The following is an 18,284-nucleotide window of genomic DNA, read 5'->3' on the forward strand; positions in this document are numbered from 1 at the left end:
CCGCATGTCAGCTGTTAAGCGGGGAGGCGAAGCAGCTCAAGAAAGCTCTGCTGATCCTCCAGCTCATAAGCAGGCCATCTCCAGGATGGAGTGGGTCTCCTCCTGTGCCAGGACGACTCTCCTTACGCATGCGGGAGCCAGGAACGTAACCCCCACGTAAACGGGGAGTCGCCTGTGATTGAATCCTTTAGAATGACAAACCCACGAAAAGCTAGACTACAGCTCTTTCATTTGAAGCTGCTGGTTTCCATGGCTTTTGGGGCTTTTTAGCTTAGGGGGGAAGCAAACCAGAGGGTTGCAAAATGATGTGTTGTGCAGAGAAAGTCGATGGGGGGGGGAGATTTTTCTCTCTCCTCCTTCCTTCATAATCCTAGCACTTGGTGACAATGAAGGTGAATATTGGAAAATTCAGGAGAGACTAAGGAAAGCAGTTCGGACAGCACATAAATTAGTGATGGCCACCAAGTTGCCAAACTTTGAAGGAGGATTTAGATAAATTCTTGAGGAGGTTTCCCTCCCCCCCCCAAAGAGAAGTTGGCTACCAGGTGCAAAAAAAACAAAAAACCAACCCTAAAGTTTTGAATGAATCTGCCGCCTGCAGTTTTCCAAATTCAGTTACCCACATTTCTACAGAAATATGCAATTGAAATTTTAAAAAAGGGGGGGGGGGGAGAATGACAAACCCAAAAATGAGGCTTCGTGTACCAAGAGCAACCCCTTGAACCTGGCTCTGTTGGGACTAAGTAAAGGTACCCCTGCCCGTACGGGCCAGTCGTGACCGACTCTAGGGTTGCGCGCTCATCTCGCTCAAGAGGCCGGGAGCCGGCGCCGTCCGAAGACACTTCCGGGTCACGTGGCCAGCGTGACGAAGCTGCAACTGGCGAGCCAGCACCAGCGCCGCACACGGAAACGCCGTTTACCTTCCCGCTATAAAGCGGTACCTATTTATCTACTTGCACTTAGGGGTGCTTTCGAACTGCTAGGTGGGCAGGAGCTGGGACCGAATGACGGGAGCTCACCCCGCCGCGGGGATTCGAACTGCCGACCTTCCGATCGGCAAGCCCTAGGCTCTGTGGTTTCGACCACCTGTTTGGTGCCACCTGTTGGGACTACAAATCCCATTATGCCTGATGAATGGCTTTGCTGGCCAGCTGGGGAAGATGGGAGTCCGTTGACACCCCGCAGGATCCCCATTCCTCTTTTAAACGGTACAAAGGAACGGCACCAAAATCAAAAGGAAAAAACAACAACAACCCACTGCCTTCAAACATTTAATACTTTTTTATTTCAAGGATACAAGGTTTTTCGTGTGTTTTTTTTTTATTCCAAAACAGAAGGGGAGAAATAAACCCATTAACAAGAACAAAATAAGATGTGTTTCCCATGCCCACCCCCACATAAAATTGTCCAGAATAAGTAAAGAGAGAGAGAGAGACTTGCTTCACTCCAACGGAACAAGCGCCAGGAGTTATGCCCTGGCGTGACAGATTAAAAAGCCAGTTATTTACAAAGCCCCTTCCCCAATATATTTTTTTTGTTTTGTTTCGCTTGTTCTTCCTGTGGTCCTGGTAAATATTTGGGGTGAGGGAGAAGGGGGGGGGTGAGGGAGAGAACAGAAGTCTGGGGTGCAAAACAGCCTCACACACCTGGGTCTGGAACCCCAAAATAGCTTCTTAGTGAATTTAGGGAAGGGCGGGAAGAGAGGTTCTGGAAACATGGACTACCAAACTTTTCACTCCAGTCAGACGATACCTTGGGAGTCACGTCAGAGGGAAAACGTATGACGTATTATCTCACTATATGAATGCGTAGAGGGCGGGGTGGATATTACAACAATATTTAAACGGGATATTGAAGTTAGGACAGTGAAAGTGGGGGGGGGGACGGGACAACTAAAGCAGCTTGCAGGAGAGGCGATCGCGGACGAAAACCAGCCCTCTCCAAACCCCGACACTCGCTGGACAAGGGAGAGAAATTAACTATGAATAAGTTGGCTGGGATATGCCTATATAAATAGAATGTGCACGAGAAATGTCAGGGGAAGGAAAGAGAGAAAGGACAAAGACAAAAGGCTATTTCTGAGAGGGTGGGTGGAGGGTCAGGAAGCCCACCCCCTACAATTCATAGCTACAGGCTGGGTCAGTCCACCACCTTGTCGTGGTCCTCTGCCAACCGCCCCGCCACCGGGTCGGCACGACGTTTCCTCGGGGCGCACCGGTCCTGGGTGCTTCCTGGTAGCACTAGCTGGGTCCAGCCCCCTTTTAAATCCCAGCAGAGCCCTCCCTCCATCGCACCCCCCCCCCAATCATTTGCAATGTTGTTTTGGTGCACTGTGAAAAACAAGCTGGCCATGCGAGTAAGCCTTGCCAAGGTCCCCTGGCAAAATAGAGGGGGTTTCCAAAAGAGCGTCCTTTTGCGCACTTGAACCCAGAGCCTTCCCCCCCCCCCCATGTGGAAAGCCAGAGCAATGGCCTTCTGTCCACCTGCCCGGAACGCCATGGATGTGTGTGTGAAATCCCGAGAGCCCTTTGAGTGGTTGGGATTGGAAAGACGAAGGGCATAGCTGCCTTTACCCGACCCCCCCAGCGAAGAAACGAAAGGTTGTGGGGGAAGGAGCAGATTGCAGAACCGTAAATGTGTTTAGTACCACTGCCCCGCAGTGGGAGAACATGAAGACTTTAGGAAGACAGGGAAGGGGGTCAGCAACGAAATTACGGAAGGGTGTTTGCAAAGCTGGGAGAAGTTGGCCCAACTATCGCTTTTCGCTGCAGAACTGGGGGGCAGGGGAGTTTGGGGGCTGAGGAGCACGGAAGCCATACGTCCTCTCTGTTGCTGGACGGGAACGCCAAGTGGAACGTTATATATTTGGGAGGGGAGTGTAGGAGGACGATCACGGCGGATGCCTTGTTTGAAGGCTGAGTGTGCCTGCCCCTTCCCACCCAAGGGGGGCTTGCGTCCTTCGCAAGGCCACGGCCCAATGCCGTACCTCGCACAACGAAACAAAAATTGAACTGCAGCAGCGTTGCCTGGCCTCGTGCCTCTGATATATTTTGCAGAACGGGCTTTCAGCACCAAACTGCAGACTTATCTGCTCCTTATTGGGAGGGAAGGGGTTTTTGAACGGTATATGGAGAAAATCTCCCCGCATGCAGAAAGCTTGTGCGTCAGGGAGGAAAAAAAGGCAAGCATCTGGGAACTCTGCCCCAGGGTGCCCTTTGGTAAAGATGCCCTCCCCCCCCAATATCTCCCCTCTAAGTGAAGCCTCCTGGGCTTCACTGCATCCACTGCTACGCTGGTTCATATGTGAGTGATTCTTAGGGAAGACCCAAGGCGACGGCTTAGTTTTGGGATCGTGGACTCGCAGGAACACAAACCCTGGCACTATAAACGATAACCGGGGGCCGTTTGAGGCGGTGGGCTGGCGTTTGGGCCTCACTTTCTCCCAGTCTGACTCCCCCCCCCCCGAGGACTGCTTCTGTAAGACAGCCGCACCTTCTTTGCAGGGGTAGCTAAACAGGGGCGCCGCCCAGATGTTTCTGAACTCCCAACTCATCACTGCTGGCCTGATGGGAGGTGGAGACCTGCAACATCTGCAAGGCACCTCCCTTGCCTTACAGTCCGGAAACAGGCAGTGCAGCTAAGGAGGCTCACTAGAAAACGCATTCTGGGACACCCGGCCCCCACAGCTCTTTGGCCAGATGGGCTAGAGGACTTCTGAAAACCTTCCTAGAGGGAATCGATGGAGCCTGGAAGCCAAAGGACTACAAAAGGGAGAGGCATATTTTGGAGACATCGGCTTGGAATAAAGGGATGGGGGTCCGGAAGAGTACAAATCGCTCCCCTCCTCTCTTTCCGAACTGGAACCCAGCGTTCGAGAGGAAGCAGGGGAGAAGGCACATAGAGAGGGGACAGAAAACGCACGGAGGGCCGTGTGCTTAGAAGGTCCTGCAACTGGGTCTGAGGCAAGAGGAAGCCTGGTCCGTTGCGGCGGTAAGGCGAGGTTTTTCGCAGAAGACCTGCTGGCTTCCCCGGAGGCTGTTCCCACACTTTTGAAATTGAGCCAGTCTGGTCCCTTAAAAACTTGTTGCCAGGGGGGGAACGGTGACCCCCTCCCCAGCAATGAACATGGGGAAAAACTGGTGCAATGTCAGGCAATCGGAGAACAGAGACGGCGAAGCGAAGCTGGCCAGCTGTGGCCAAGTTCTTTGGGGAGGTGGAGAAAAGGCTATGCACACTCTTTTCAGAAAACCATGAAAGGGGGGAACGTGCCTTTAAACCGACACCGTCCAGTGTTAGTGCACAGGTTACGTGCCCAATTTTTGCTCCAAACCAAGCCTGGGGGGTGGGGGAGAAGAGACACCCTGAGATGACTTTAAAAGGGGTTTTAAATTTTGAAAGGGATCAGACGTGTTTCTAATGGTGCAAGTGCCCCGGGTATGAGGAGGAAAGGAGAAGATCTCTGGTAGTGTTTAACACGAGCCAGGCCCACGGCAAAAGGCTGTGGCTTCTCATCTCGTTGAGCTGCTTTGTGCTTCTAAGACACACACACACACAAACACACACACACGCTGCCGCAGAGGGCTGTTCCCCAGGCCAGCCTGGTGACTTCTGCAATTGCGCAAGGAAGACGACTCGGACAATCGCAACTGCCTGCCTCCACCTACAATGGGGCTGTGGGCAGTGTGTGCTTTCGCCCGGGGTGGAGAGACAAAAACAAAACAAAACGCAACCAAGGCAGGGCCGTTAAGGAGAGCCCAGATCGCAAACCAAAACCGGAAGGCCGAAGCGTGCAAAACACAGGGCCCCCATTTGGTCCAGGCCCCGGAAAAGAACGGGCAGGTGGGCAGGAGAGAGAGAGAGAGAGAGACAGGAGGGTCAGTTTGTGCATTGCTCCAGTCAAACAACTTAGCTCCCACCACCTCCGCCAGGCTGGGCTACGGATAGGAGCACAGTTACCCCCCAAAACACACACACACACACACAAACGTTCCTGCTTGCTGGACGGGGGATTAGTGTTGGGTATATATACCACATGGAATGTAAGTTCGAGGGGTGGGGAGGAGGAGTGCGCCCTCAGCCTCTCTCTTTTTCGCCCCCCTGTCGGTGTGCAAAGGTGGACGGGAGGCCGCGGAGAGAAGGGGCGGGAGAGGAAGGAAGAGGAAGAACGGAAGCGGTCGGCTTGAGAGCGGAGGGGTGTTTGGGTGTGTCCCCCTTCACTGAGGTAGCGGGACCAGAACTTCCACGTAGTTGAGGGGGAAGAAGCCCGACTGGCCGTTGATCATGCCCTCGTACCAGTTCTCGTCGATCTGGTTGGTCAGCGTGATGATGTCGCCCTCCTTGAAGCCCAGCTCGCCGTCGTTCTCCGGCTCGAAGTCGTACAATGCCTTGCAACACGGTTGGTCCAAATGAGGGGCTGGAGAATTCAAAGGGGAGGGGGGGAGGGTATTAGTTAGGGCGGGGGCATCGCATCTCCACTGACCACTACCCAACGCACCATGCACGACAAGCGCCACCACTACCTCCTCCTTCCCTAAACTGGGAAATCCTACGGCTCCGGATGTCCGGATCTAGATTCAACCTGCGCTTCTCCTACAAAGCTACCGTATTTTTCGCTCCATAGGACGCACTTTTTCCCTCTTAAAAACGAAGGGGGAAAGTCTGTGCATCCTATGGAGCAAATGCAGGCAGGAAAAGCCCCCAAGAGCTTCGCACGGCTCTTGCGGGCTTTTCCTCAGGAGGGAGAAGGGACTGACGCGGCCGCCTGTCTGCTGCTCTTTGGGGCTGGGGAGGGGGAAAATATTTTTTCCCTTGATTTCCCCCACTAAAAACTAGGTGCGTCTTGTGGTCCGGTGCGTCCTACGGAGCGAAAAATACAGTAAGCTAGTTGCCAGAAATGGCTATGAAGGCTTTCCTCTTTGGCTTCCTATTGTTTGCCTAAGCGTCAAAGGAATAAAAATAGAACCATCGCCACAGCCCTTTGGGCAATTTGTGGGTAAAACGAGCCAACGAGAGCTGGTGCTGGGGGAGTGGGAATGCCGATGGAGAGCCGAAACACAGGAAGGCAGCACAGTTTGGTGAACAGGACCGTAGGGAGTGAGACAGGCCACTGGGCCCATCGAGCTCACAAGGAGCGATAGCTGCTCTCTCAAGAGATTCAGTCTTTCCCCAGCTCTGCAGGCAGCCGGTGGGGATCAAACCTGCGACACTCTGCATACAAGGCTCTAACCGTGGCGTTACAGCCTTTTCCCGTAACTTCTGGGGAAACACTGGGTTCAAAAACACTGGGTAGGCCTGCACCCTAGATTTTGACCCTGGTTAAAAAGTAACCCTGGCTCCTTCCGAACCAGGGTTTGCTAACTGTTCCAGAATGAGGCAGGAACTTGGGGACAGAGGACTCCGCCTTCCCCCAGGGTTTCCTAATGTCGGGTCTTCAGCTGTTTTTAGACTACAACTCCCATCACCCCTAGCTAGCAGGACCAGTGGTCAGGGATGATGGGAATTGTAGTTCCAAAAACAGCCAACTTTGGGGAACACTGAGCTTGACTCATAGCCCTTCTGACTCGCCTACTCTGGCTGGCAGCCGTTTCTCCAGGGTTTCATACGCCTCCCCATCGAACCTGCTACCTGATCCCTTTAGTTTGAAATTCTGGGGCTTTTTGCATGCAGGAAAAGCAAGCAGGTGCTCTCAGACATAGGCTAGCCGCGCCGCCCTGGTTTCAGTTTTCTTTCATGACCATGAGGACTACGAACTTGGGTTTGCAAAACGAGCTCTGCAACCGGCCCCGAAATCCCTGCATGCGGAGAGTGACTTGCGAAGACTCAAAAGTGCACAGCCCCAAATTAAGAGAGCGTGTTTTAGAGGCGGGGAATCGTATTAGCCTCGGGACAGGAATGGCAGCAACAGATTAGGCAGCGGATGGAGGAAGGAAGCAGGGAGGAAGGAAGGGGAACAGGCCGTGCAAGGGATGTGGAGTGCGGGGGGGGGGGAGAGGAGGAAGGGGAGAGGAGCGGTGTCAAAGCAGGGGAGGGAACTCACAAAAAATCCTGCTGGGGGTCCGCGATGGTTTTTCGGATCGGAAAGAGGAGGAAGCTGCTCCCAGAAACGGAAACAAACAAAAACACAGACATGCTTACAAAACGTTTAATGCAAAACACCCAAAAATGTGAGGCGCGGGAAACAAATTGGGGGGTGGGTGTTGCAGGATGGTGGAAGGTCTGTTAGTGAGGAGGCGCTTGGGTCAGCAACGGACAGCCATGGAAGCGAGAGGTTAGGGGACGTGCGGCCTCCTTTTGCTATTCCGCCCCCCCCCCCCCAAGCTGAGGACAGGATGCAGAGAGAGGGGGAACCCTTGCACGGATCCTGATACGGAAACTACAACTAATCCAGAATGCGGCAGCTAGAATGGGGACTGGGAGCGGCCGCCGAGACCACATAACACCGGTCTTGAAAGACCTACATTGGCTCCCAGTACGTTTCCCAGCACAATTCAAAGTGTTGGTGCTGATCTTTAAAACCCTAAACGGCCTCGGTCCAGTATACCTGAAGGAGCGTCTCCACCCCCATCATTCACTGAGGTTCAGCTCCGAGGGCATTTTGGCAGTTCCCTCATTGTGAGAAGTGAGGTTACAGGGAACCAGGCAGAGGGCCTTCTTGGTAGCGGCACCCGCCCTATGGAACGCCCTCCCACCAGATGTCAAAGAGATAAACAACTACCTGACATTCAGAAGGCAGCCCTGTTCAGGGAAGTTTTTAATATGTGACATCATAAGTGTTTGTGGAAGCCACCCAGAGTGGCTGGGGAAACCCAGCCAGATGGGCAGGGTACAAATAATAAATTATTATTATTATTATACATGCACAGAGTTGCCGCAGGGGGCAAGTCACCTTTCTCTCCCCCGCCTCTCATTGTTCCTGGTCACCCGGGGCAGCCCCGAAGGGGAAGCTCTCCCCGGTCACGGGAACCAGGCACTTTTCGCATCCATTCAAAGCCAGGGCAACATTCACGAGGCGGCCCTTTTTGAACCCTGCCGCAATCCGTAGTGCCGTCTGCCACCACCAAATTTGGCTTTTTTGTGGTGCGTTTCACAGCTTTTTTATTTTTCCACGTTGTCTGCTCTTTTTATTTGTGGGGGGGGCACAGCCCCTGTTTGGTAGCTCTGGGGAGGTGTTACTTTTTGTTTGCCTCTACTTTTGATTATACATTTTTTAAAAAATAAAATAGGAAAAATAGCAATATGGCAGAAGAAGGAGAACACCTTAGTGTCTTGCCTGAGTGGTGCATGCTCTGGTTATCTCTCGCTTAGACTACTGCCATGCGCTCTACGTGGGGCTGCCTTTGAAGGTGACCCGGAAACTACAACTAATCCAGAACGCGGCAGCCAGACTGGTGACTGTGAGTGGCTGCCAGGACCACATAACACGGGCCCCGAGAGATCTGCATTGGCTCCCAGGACGTTTCCGAGAACAATTCAAAGTGTTGGTGCTGACCTTTAAAGCCTTAAACAGCCTCGGTCCCATATAACTGAAGGAGCATCTCTGCTCCCAGCGTTCAGCCCGGACATTGAAGTCTAGTTCCGAGGGCCTTCTGGCGGTTCCCTCACTGCGAGAAGCAAAGTTACAGGGAACCAGGCAAAGGGCCTTCTCGGTAGTGGCGCCCTCCCTGTGGAACGTCCTCCCTTCAGGTGTGAAGGAAATAAGCAGCTACCTTCTCTTTAAAAGACATCTGAAGGCAGCCCTGTTTAGGGAGGTTTTTAATATTTAATGTTGTATTGTTTTTAACACTCGATTGGGAGCCACCCAGAGTGGCTGGGGAGGCTCAGCCAGATGGGCGGGGTATAAATAATAAATTGTTATTGCTATTATTTTTAAGCCATCAAAATAATCCTGCGCAACACCCCCCCCACGAGCTTTCAGAATGTTACAAGCTGCTGTGTTGAAATATAAAGTATACTGTACTTTTCTGTGTATAAGACTAGGGTTTTTTAAACTTTGAAATAAGGTTAAAAATCGGGGGGGGGGGGTCTTATACACAAATAGTGCATATGCCCATTTTGTAAATTTGGGGCCCCCAAAAGTAGGGGGCATCTTATACACGGAAAAATACGGCACTTTAGAAGACCTAAGAAAACTTTTTAAAACACACACACACACGGTTTAATTTACTTCCCTCTGCCCCCAGTGATGGTCTTTAACCTTCCAAGGCCCAAGGGGTCTTAAAAAGCAACAACAACGTGTAAGAGAATGAACTTGAAGGTGTGAACTAGAAACTGTTCAAAGTTCAACCCCCAAGGTGAACTTAGTTCACACACCATCCAGCAATTCTGGGAACTGTTCGTTAGGCACAAGTAGGAGGCTTTTCTGAACTGCGAAAATTTTGGAACTAGCTTGGTCAACAACTTGCGTCAGCCTTGGCTACGCTGGGTCATAGTGGCCGGGGCTGATGGGAGGGCTAGCTCATTCATTACAGAGTTGGAAGGGGTCTCAAAGGGTCATCCAGTCCAACCCCCCCCCCTTCTGCAATTCAGGAATCACAATCCAAGCACTCCATGCTACAGTGCGCCTTGACACTGCAACCGCTGGAGAACTGATCTCACTCCCAGGTGTCCCGTTCAAATCTACAGTGGTGCCTCGCAAGACGAAAATAATCCGTTCCGCGAGTCTCTTCGTCTAGCGGTTTTTTCGTCTTGCGAAGCAACCCTATTAGCGGCTTAGCGGATTAGCGGCTATTAAAGGCTTAGCGGCTAAAAGGCTATTAGCGGCTTAGAAAAACGGGGGGAAAGGGGAAAAAATCGCAAGACTCGCAAGACGTTTTCGTCTTGCGAAGCAAGCCCATAGGGAAATTCGTCTTGCGAAGCGCCTCCAAAACGGAAAACCCTTTCGTCTAGCGGGTTTTTCGTCTTGCGAGGCATTCGTCTTGCGGGGCACCACTGTACTCTCCAGGCCCTCGGGTGACATGCTGCCTTCTCTGTGCAGCAGAAAACTCAAGAGTAGACTTTAGAGTGGAATACAACCCACTGTGTACTTAAACAGGGTTGCCAGATTTCAGAAAGTGAAAATCCGGATGTTGAGCTCTTTTGGCAAAAAACAGAGGCGGCTACTTTGGCCCCGCCCTTACCTGAGACTTTGGGGGCGGGGTTGCAGGAAAAGCCGCCGTTGGATTGGTCGCTCTCTCCAAACTCGTAGGACTCCCTCGGTTTCGGCTTGTATTCTCGCTTGGGGCGCGAGGAAGTGTCCCTCACTCTGGGCGCAGGAGGAAGAAGAAGATTGGCCATGAGGAGCGAGATTAAAGCAAGTTTCAAATACAGTTGTACCTTGGAAGTCGAACGGAATCCGGAAACCAATGGTTGCCATTAATTTGAAGTAGATTGCCATTAATTTGAAGAAGATTGGCCATGAGGAGCGAGATTAAAGCAAGTTTCAAATACAGCCGTACCTTGGAAGTCGAACAGAATCCGGAAACCAATGGTTGCCATTAATTTGAAGAAGATTGCCATAAATTTGAAGAAGATTGGCCATGAGGAGCGAGATTAAAGCAAGTTTCAAATACAGCCGTACCTTGGAAGTCGAACGGAATCCGGAAACCAATGGTTGCCATTAATTTGATTTGAATTAATTTTATAATGAAATGATTTTAGAATGTTGTATTATTTTATTGTTGTTAGCCGCCCTGAGCCCGGCTTTGGCTGGGGAAGGTGGGATATAAATAAAACATTATTATTATCATTACAGTTCCACAGCGGTGGACTGCACGCCGAGTTGTGCATTCTGCAGCAAAACGAGTGATTTGTGTGTGTGTGTGTGTGTGTTTTTTTTATGGGGGGGACCGGACCACACACAGTAGCGTTTACCTGCGTTTTAGTTTGTCTGCGAGCTCGTCAAGGATTTGCACCGCTTGCCTGTGATAATCCAGCTGGGCGTCTACAAGCGCGGACAGCTGGCTGACTTGCTCAATCTGCAGTAAAACGGAAGAAGAGGCTGGTTAGTCGCACCAACAGGGTAAAGAACAGCTGTTAGGCTGCTGAATGAAAAGGTAACAACAGGGCAACCGACTTTCAGGTTTGGTGGGTGTGCGTCAGTAAGGTAAAGGTAAAGGGACCCTTGACCATTAGGTCCAGTCGTGACTGACTCTGGGGTTGCGGCGCTCATCTCGCTTTACTGGCCGAGGGAGCCGGCGTACAGCTTCCGGGTCATGTGGCCAGCAGGACTAAGCCGCTTCTGGCGAACCAGAGCAGCGCACGGAAACGCCCTTTACCTTCCTGCCGGAGTGGTACCTATTTATCTACTTGCACTTTGACGTGCTTTTGAACTGCTAGGTTGGCAGGAGGTGGGACCGAGCGACGGGAGCTCACCCCGTCGCGGAGATTCGAACGTGCGTCAGTAAACGAGGGGAATTAAGACTAAGAGAGCTGAGTGGGGGGTGCTGGTGTAATCTCACTGTATACAAGTTGTACAAGTGACAATAAAGTATTTCAAGTGTTCAATGTTTTGTTTTATAATGAAATGATTTTAGAATGTCGTATTATTTTACTGTTGTTAGCCACTCTGAGCCCGGCTTTGGCTGGGGAGCGCGGGATATAAATAAATTACCTTATTTTTCGCTCCATAAGGCCATAAGATGCACCCAGTTTTTAGAGGAGGAAATGGGGGAACACCCGTTTTTTGGGGAACAGCTCACAGTTGTCCAGCTTCTTTTGCAAAGGGGAAAAGCCCCCATTTTTGAGGATCAGCTCAAAGTTGTTGAGCTTACTTTGCAAAGGGAAAAAATCCTGTTTTTATGGGGTTCAACTCACAATTCTGCAGCTTCTTTAGGAAAGGAAAGGGAGCCGTTTCTACAGTTTCCAGATAGATAATCTAATCAGCCAGTCACATGTCGCTGGGGAAACAAACAGTCTCCGTCCGCAGAACATTCAACAATGGAGGCCTGGGCAAGGGGCATGGGCCAGAAAAAGAGCCAGCGATTGACCACACATTCGCTCCGTAAGACGCACAGACATTACTTTTTAGGAGGAAAAAATGCGTCTTATGGAGCAAAAAATACGGTATTATTATTGTTGTTGTTTTTTAAAAAAGAGAGCCTGGCTTTTGGCAGGGCACCCACGATGGGATCAGCGTGAGACCTAACTCGCAGAGGAAAGGGACTTGGGTTCCGGGGAGCCTGGGTTCAAACCATACTCACGTCCGTCTCCAGAAGGTTGTGCATGCTCGTCTCCGCCACTTCCTTCGACTCCTCGAACTTCTCCAGCGCTTGCCGCAGCTCCTCGTCCGGGATCTTCCCCTGCCGCTTCTTTTTGTAGTCAAAGTCTAAGCGGCGGCCTTCCAGCTTCTTCAGATGGTGCTGCAGAGAGGAGAAGTCGAGGAGGGAAGTGAATTCCTCACCGAAAAAGCACAAATACAGTGGTACCTCTGGTTGAGAACGGGATCCGTTCCGGAGCCCCGTTCGCAACATGAGCAGAACGCAACCCATGTCTGCGTGGATCGCGATTTGCCGCTTCTGTGCATGATGTCATTTTGAGCGCCTGGGGTACCCCAGGTTAAGTACTTAATTCGTTTTGGAGGTCCGTTCTTAACCTGAAACTGTTCTTAACCTGGAGCACCACTTTAGCTAATGGGGCCTCCCGCTGCTGCTGCGCCGCCGAAGCACGATTTCTGTTCTCATCCTGAAGCAAAGTTCTTAACCTGAAGCACTATTTCTGGGTTAGCGGAGTCTGTAACCTGAAGCGTATGTAACCTGAGGTACCGCTGTACTTCCGGCTCACCGCGGGATGCAACCTGAAAGCGCTTAACCTGAAGCAAACGCAACACGAGGTGTGACTGTAACAGCAAGTTTTTGGGTCTTGAACCGTGCCCCGATCCGGAAGCACGTTAGCAACCTTGCAGGACGTGTGCAAACCACGAATAAAGACTCATCCGGGAGGCATTTCCAGTGCCAAGCGAAGTGGTCAAGAGACTAGGGGCCGGATTCAGTGTGCTAGCAGAAGCCAGTGCAAAGACTCCCAACAGCGCAACAGGGGTCTACACCCCCCATTTCACCTGCGTCCCCCATGCCTCTCCCAAATCCCAGAGAGTTGGGAGAACTCCCAGCAAGGGGGAGGAAAGGAGAGATTGTTCCGTCAAGCAAGCGGGGACACTGGTCCTAAAAGATCTACACTGGCTCCCAGGATGTTTCTGAGCACAATTTAAATTGCTTGTTTCGAAACGGGAGGTTTTCAAAGAATATCTGAAAAATAAATATAGGAGTTTAAATTCTGTTGCAGCATTCGAGGAACTTCAGTAATAGTTGCAAGGGAGATATAAGAAATTAGATTTATTAAGAATAAGTTTAATTATGACAAAAGTGTGTATTGGCAATAAGTAATATGAATTTGAAATATGGAATAGACGGGAGGTTGGGTCTTTAGTGTTAAGACCAATAGATGTTTTATTGTTTGCTAAGAAAATTATGTGTCTGTGGTTATTCTTGTGTGTAATTTGGTATTTGTGGTTTGTTTGTTTTTCTTGTTGTATCAATAAAAAACTTTATTAAAAAAATAAAAATAAATTGCTGGTGCTGAGCTTTAAAGCCTAAATGGCCTGGGTCCTGTAGACCTGAAGGAGCGTCTCCACCCCCCTTGTTCAGCCTGGACATGGAGGTCCAGCTCCGAGGGCCTTCTGGCTGTTCCCTCATCGCGAGAAGTAAGGTTACAGGGAACCAGGCAGAGGGCCTTCTCAGTGGTGGCACCCGCCCTGTGGAACGCCCTCCCACCAGATGTCAAAGAAATAAACAACTACCTGACTTTTAGAAGACATCGAAAGGCAGCTTTGATGTCTGGTGTTATCGTGTGCTCTTTTATATTCCGTTGGAGTGGCTGGAGCAACCCAGTCAGATGGGCGAGGTGCAAGCGATAAATTATTATGATAACTATTTCGCTGACAGAACAATCGTATCAGCGCAAGGTTGAGTTCCACCCTAGGACTTGAGACCCAAGGTTCAAAATCCCCGTTTGGGTATGAAATGACTCATTGCCTCTCAACCTATCCAAGCTCATGGGGTCGGTGTATGAGGGTAAACAGGACAGGGGATGGGGGAAGTGAAGAGCACAAAGCATTTCCTTATTTACAAAAGTATTTCTGCACTGCCCCATCACAGAATCATAGACTCCTGGAGCTAGAAGGGACCTCCAAAAGTCTTCTAGTCCAATCCCCTGCAATGCGGTGATCGTAAGTATCAGGGTGCAACTACAGAACATTAAACACGATTAAAAGCAACAGAAAGAATCCTAACTAGTGACTGAATACAGGTAGGGAGCAGTGTTGGTCTGACGCAGTCAAAATAAATTAAAAAATTGTCCAGTAGCACCTTAGAAACCAACTAAGTCTGTTCTGGGTATAAGCTTTCGCGAGCATTCACACTTCTTCAGATACCAAATAGTCAGTTTAAAAAGTCACTATTCAGATACTGAACAGTCACTTCCAGGTTTGTGGCGTTTGGGAGCCAAAACGTTCGAGAACTAAGCTGTTCAAAAACCAAGGTATGCCTGTAAAGGGACCCCTGACCATTAGGTCCAGTTGTGGCTGACTGTGGTTGCGGCGCTCATCTCGCTTTAGTGGCCAAGGGAGCCGGCGTACAGCTTCCGGGTCAAGTGGCCAGCAGGACTAAGCCGCTTTTGGAGAACCAGAGCAGCTCATGGAAATGCTGTTTACATTCCCACCGGAGAGGTACCTATTTATCTACTTGCACTTTGACGTGCTTTTGAACTGCTAGGTTGGCAGGAACAGGGACCGAGAAATGGGAGCTCCGCCCGTTGCATGGATTTGAACCGCCGACCTTTGGATCGGCAAGTCCTAGGCTCTGTGGTTTAACCCACAGCGCCACCCGCGTCCCAGGTATGCTTGTACCACAATGAAAAATATATGCGATTGTTACGCAAAACAAATAGATGAAATGGCACAGCTGTATAAAAAGCCCCGTGAGAGTTTCCCCAAAACCAAAAGCCTGAGCTAGGTGGCACAGCCTCTGCTCTGCACGCATAAGGTCCCGGGTTCAAATTCCCAACATCGTCTGGGGGTGGAAAACCTGTTTAAACTCTGGAGAGCTGCTGGCAGTCCATGTAGACAACACTGAGCCGGGCAGACCAGCACAACTGTCAGGCTTCGGGTACTCTGCTTCCTCGCTGCCGTTTGGCAGTAGATAAGCAGAACAAAGCGAAAGGAGTCTCTTACTGGATTATTGTAACTCGTTCTACGTGGGGCTGCCCTTGAGACTGACCCAGAAACTCCAGCGGGTGCAGAATGCCGCGGCGAGACTCCTTCCGGGGTCCTCGCTGCAGGATCACATTCACCCGGTGCTATACCAGCTGCACTGGCTCCCGGTGGAGTACAGGATCAGGTTTAAGGTGCTGGTTTTAACCTTTAAAGCCCTATACGGCCTAGGACCCTCGTACCTACGGGACCGCCTCTCCTGGTATGCCCCACAGAGAAACTTACGGTCTCCAAACAAAAACATCTTGAAGGTCCCAGGCCACAGAGAGGTTAGGCTGGCCTCAACCAGAGCCAGGGCTTTTTGGGCTGTGGCTCCAATCTGGTGGAACGCTCTGTCACAAGAGACTAGGGCCCTGCGGGACTTGGCATCTTTCCGCAGGGCCTGCAAGACAGAGCTGTTCCACCAGGCCTTTGGCCAGGGCACAGCCTGACTCCCTCCTTTGGCAATCTTCACAGAACTCTAGCCCATCAATTTGATTTTAATTAATTTTTATAATGAAATGTTTTTAGAATGTTGCACTATTTTATTGTTGTTAGCCGCAAATTAAAAATGGATAAATAGGAAGAAATCTGGAATGAATATTTAAGCGATGAGGCAGATAGTGGTGGGAGGAGAGAGAGGTGGGGAAATAATGTTAAAAGGGTGCAGTCATAGGTATATCTGTGTATTTAAATCTGAATGGTCAAATTGTGTTATTGTTATTATGGTTTTTGTTGTAGTGTCTTTTGCGGTTGTTGTTTGTATCGAAAAAATGATTACCGTATTTTTTGCTCTATAAAAGGGGAAATGTGTGTGCGTCTTATGGAGCGAAAGCAGGCTGCGCAGCTATCCCAGAAGCCAGAACAGCAAGAGGGATCGCTGCTTTCACTGTGCAGCGATTCCTCTTGCTGTTCTGGCTTCTGAGATTCAGAATATTTTTTTTCTTGTTTTGCTCCTCCAAAAATTAGTTGCGTCTTATGGTCTGGTGCGTCTTATACAGCGAAAAATACGGGTACTTTTTTTTAAAAAAAACCTTTCTTTCTCCCAGTTCTCCTCCTCCTCCTAGCTGTTCACCTCCCAGTTCTTCCCAACTTCTGTCTCCTGAACTATGCCCCTCTGCAAGCCACTGCTCCAAATCTATACTGTCCTCCTGCTCCTCAGTATGGTCCCCGACGACGTTCTTATCCTATCAAGTGCAATTGCGGTTACCTGGATCTCTTTCAAGTCCTTGTCACACAAGTTCTGAAGGGGGTCGATGAAGTTCTGCTTGACCTCAATGTCCAGAGAGTCTTTAACCTCAGCCAAGCGCTTCATGGACTCGCCAGCGTCCAGCAGCGCGTCGCCTTCGTGCGGGGCGAAAGGGAAACAGCAGCGACCGGGAGAGGAGGGATGAAGGGAGAGACAAGGTAGCTGGTTAAAAGGAAAGTATACGGAAGGAACGGAAAAGATTGTTTATGTACGCTACGACGACTGCAAGGATGCTATTTGCCCAGAGTTGGAAAGACAACAAGATACCCACTAGGGTGGATTGGCGGATGAAACTGTTGGATTACACAGAGATGGCAAGAATAACCGGGAAAATCAGAAATCAGGAGGATCAAAAGAAAGGGACAAATATATATTGTATCTGAAAGACCCCTGTAAACACTCTTTGGCAGGTTTTAAATAACTCTTGCAATGAACTTTGGATACAATAAGGTAAAGGTAAAGGGACCCCTGACTATTAGGTCCAGTCGTAGCCGACTCTGGGGTTGCAGCACTCATCTCGCTTTATTGGCCAAGGGAGCCAGCATACAGCTTCCGGGTCATGTGGCCAGCAGGACTAAGCCACTTCTGGCGAACCAGAGCAGCGCACGGAAATGCCGTTTACCTTCCCGCCAGAGTGGTACCTATTTATCTACTTGCACTTTGACGTGCTTTCGAACTGCTAGGTTGGCAGGAGCAGGGACCGAGCAATGGGAGCTCACCCCGTGGTGGGGATTCGAACCGCCGACCTTCTGATCGGCAAGTCCTAGGCTCTGTGGTTTAACCCACAGCGCCACCCGCGTCCCATTCATTCATTTGCATCCCTGTAAATAAGAAGGACTTATAATACACAGTTATAAAAGTTACTTAAAGAACCCACAGAGGGGAGGAGGGACGTTTTGAGATTCGAAAGAATCTTGTGCAATTTTAATTATTATTTTTTTGCGATCAGGAGTGCGAAGGGATTTGTAAAATCAAATAAAAACTATTCTAAAAAACAAAAACAAAATATCTTTTAAAGATAAAAGAAATAAAAGGAAAGCAAAGCAGCCTTGACAAGACTGTGCAAAACCCACAAGAGTGAGACCGGACAGGCCACCGTTCAGCGACACAGCGCCTGCTCTGCGTGGGGAAAATCCCAGGTAGGGGACGCCTCTCTCTGCCCCAGCTGCAACAAAACATGTCTCTCCTGTATTGGTCTCTATGGCCACAGGAGGCACCGTAACTCTCCAATCGTTAAAGTACCCTCTTCCATTGTCACCTGAGACAGAGACGGATGCCAACCAAGCAACCTAATGATAATAATAATAATAAAATGGGTAGGGCACCCTCACCGAAATTGGAGTCTTCGCCCAGCTCCTTGCCGTAACGGATCATGGTCTCTCCAAGAAGGCCTTCCGACTGCGGGTAGCCTGGGTTCTTCACTTGCCCTCGGATTTTGGACACGGTGTTCAGCATGGTCAGCTTGGCCCGGGACGCTGGTGTAGAAAAGAGACGGCAGCATAGCTGTCAACTTGCAGATTTGAAAACAAGGGACTTGCAGCCTCGAAAATAAGGGATCAGCAGCCAAAATAAGGGATTTTAGTCAACCAACTGAAATACGAAGTAAAAAGGGACCAGATAATTTGGGAGAGCAGCGCCGGTTTTTAGCCCTTCGTTTCCAGAGGCTGCTGCTCAAGACACCAGCCGATGAAACACTGCAATTACCGTATTTTTCGCTCTATAGGACGCACCCGACCAAAGGATGCACCTTGTTTTAGAGGGGGAGAACAAGAAAAAAAATTCTCCCCCTCTCTGCACAGTGCCCCTTGAGTGAAGCGG

The 18,284-nt window shown here is 50.2% G+C and overlaps 1 protein-coding gene across 2 annotated transcripts in view; it reads right to left on the bottom strand.

Annotated features, from left to right (window-relative positions):
- Positions 1-2,953: 2,953 nt before the first annotated feature.
- The window catches only part of SH3GL1 (SH3 domain containing GRB2 like 1, endophilin A2), a 49,079-nt gene continuing 33,748 nt past the window's right edge, over positions 2,954-18,284 (bottom strand). The window contains exons 4-10 of one of the 2 annotated variants that reach the window (XM_081895781.1): positions 17,798-17,941; positions 16,428-16,561; positions 12,177-12,335; positions 10,849-10,952; positions 10,116-10,240; positions 7,037-7,090; positions 2,954-5,413 (exon numbers count right to left, since the gene is read on the bottom strand). In XM_081895781.1, the coding sequence (XP_081751907.1) occupies positions 5,214-5,413; positions 7,037-7,090; positions 10,116-10,240; positions 10,849-10,952; positions 12,177-12,335; positions 16,428-16,561; positions 17,798-17,941 (920 nt within the window). In that variant the 3' untranslated portion in view covers positions 2,954-5,213. The remainder of the gene's footprint in view (positions 5,414-7,036; positions 7,091-10,115; positions 10,241-10,848; positions 10,953-12,176; positions 12,336-16,427; positions 16,562-17,797; positions 17,942-18,284) is intronic. The other variant, XM_081895782.1, reaches the window with a different exon arrangement.

Source organism: Podarcis melisellensis (genome assembly GCF_964234715.1).
Source record: "Podarcis melisellensis genome assembly, chromosome: 18".
In the NCBI taxonomy this organism is placed as follows: Eukaryota; Metazoa; Chordata; class Lepidosauria; order Squamata; family Lacertidae; genus Podarcis; species Podarcis melisellensis.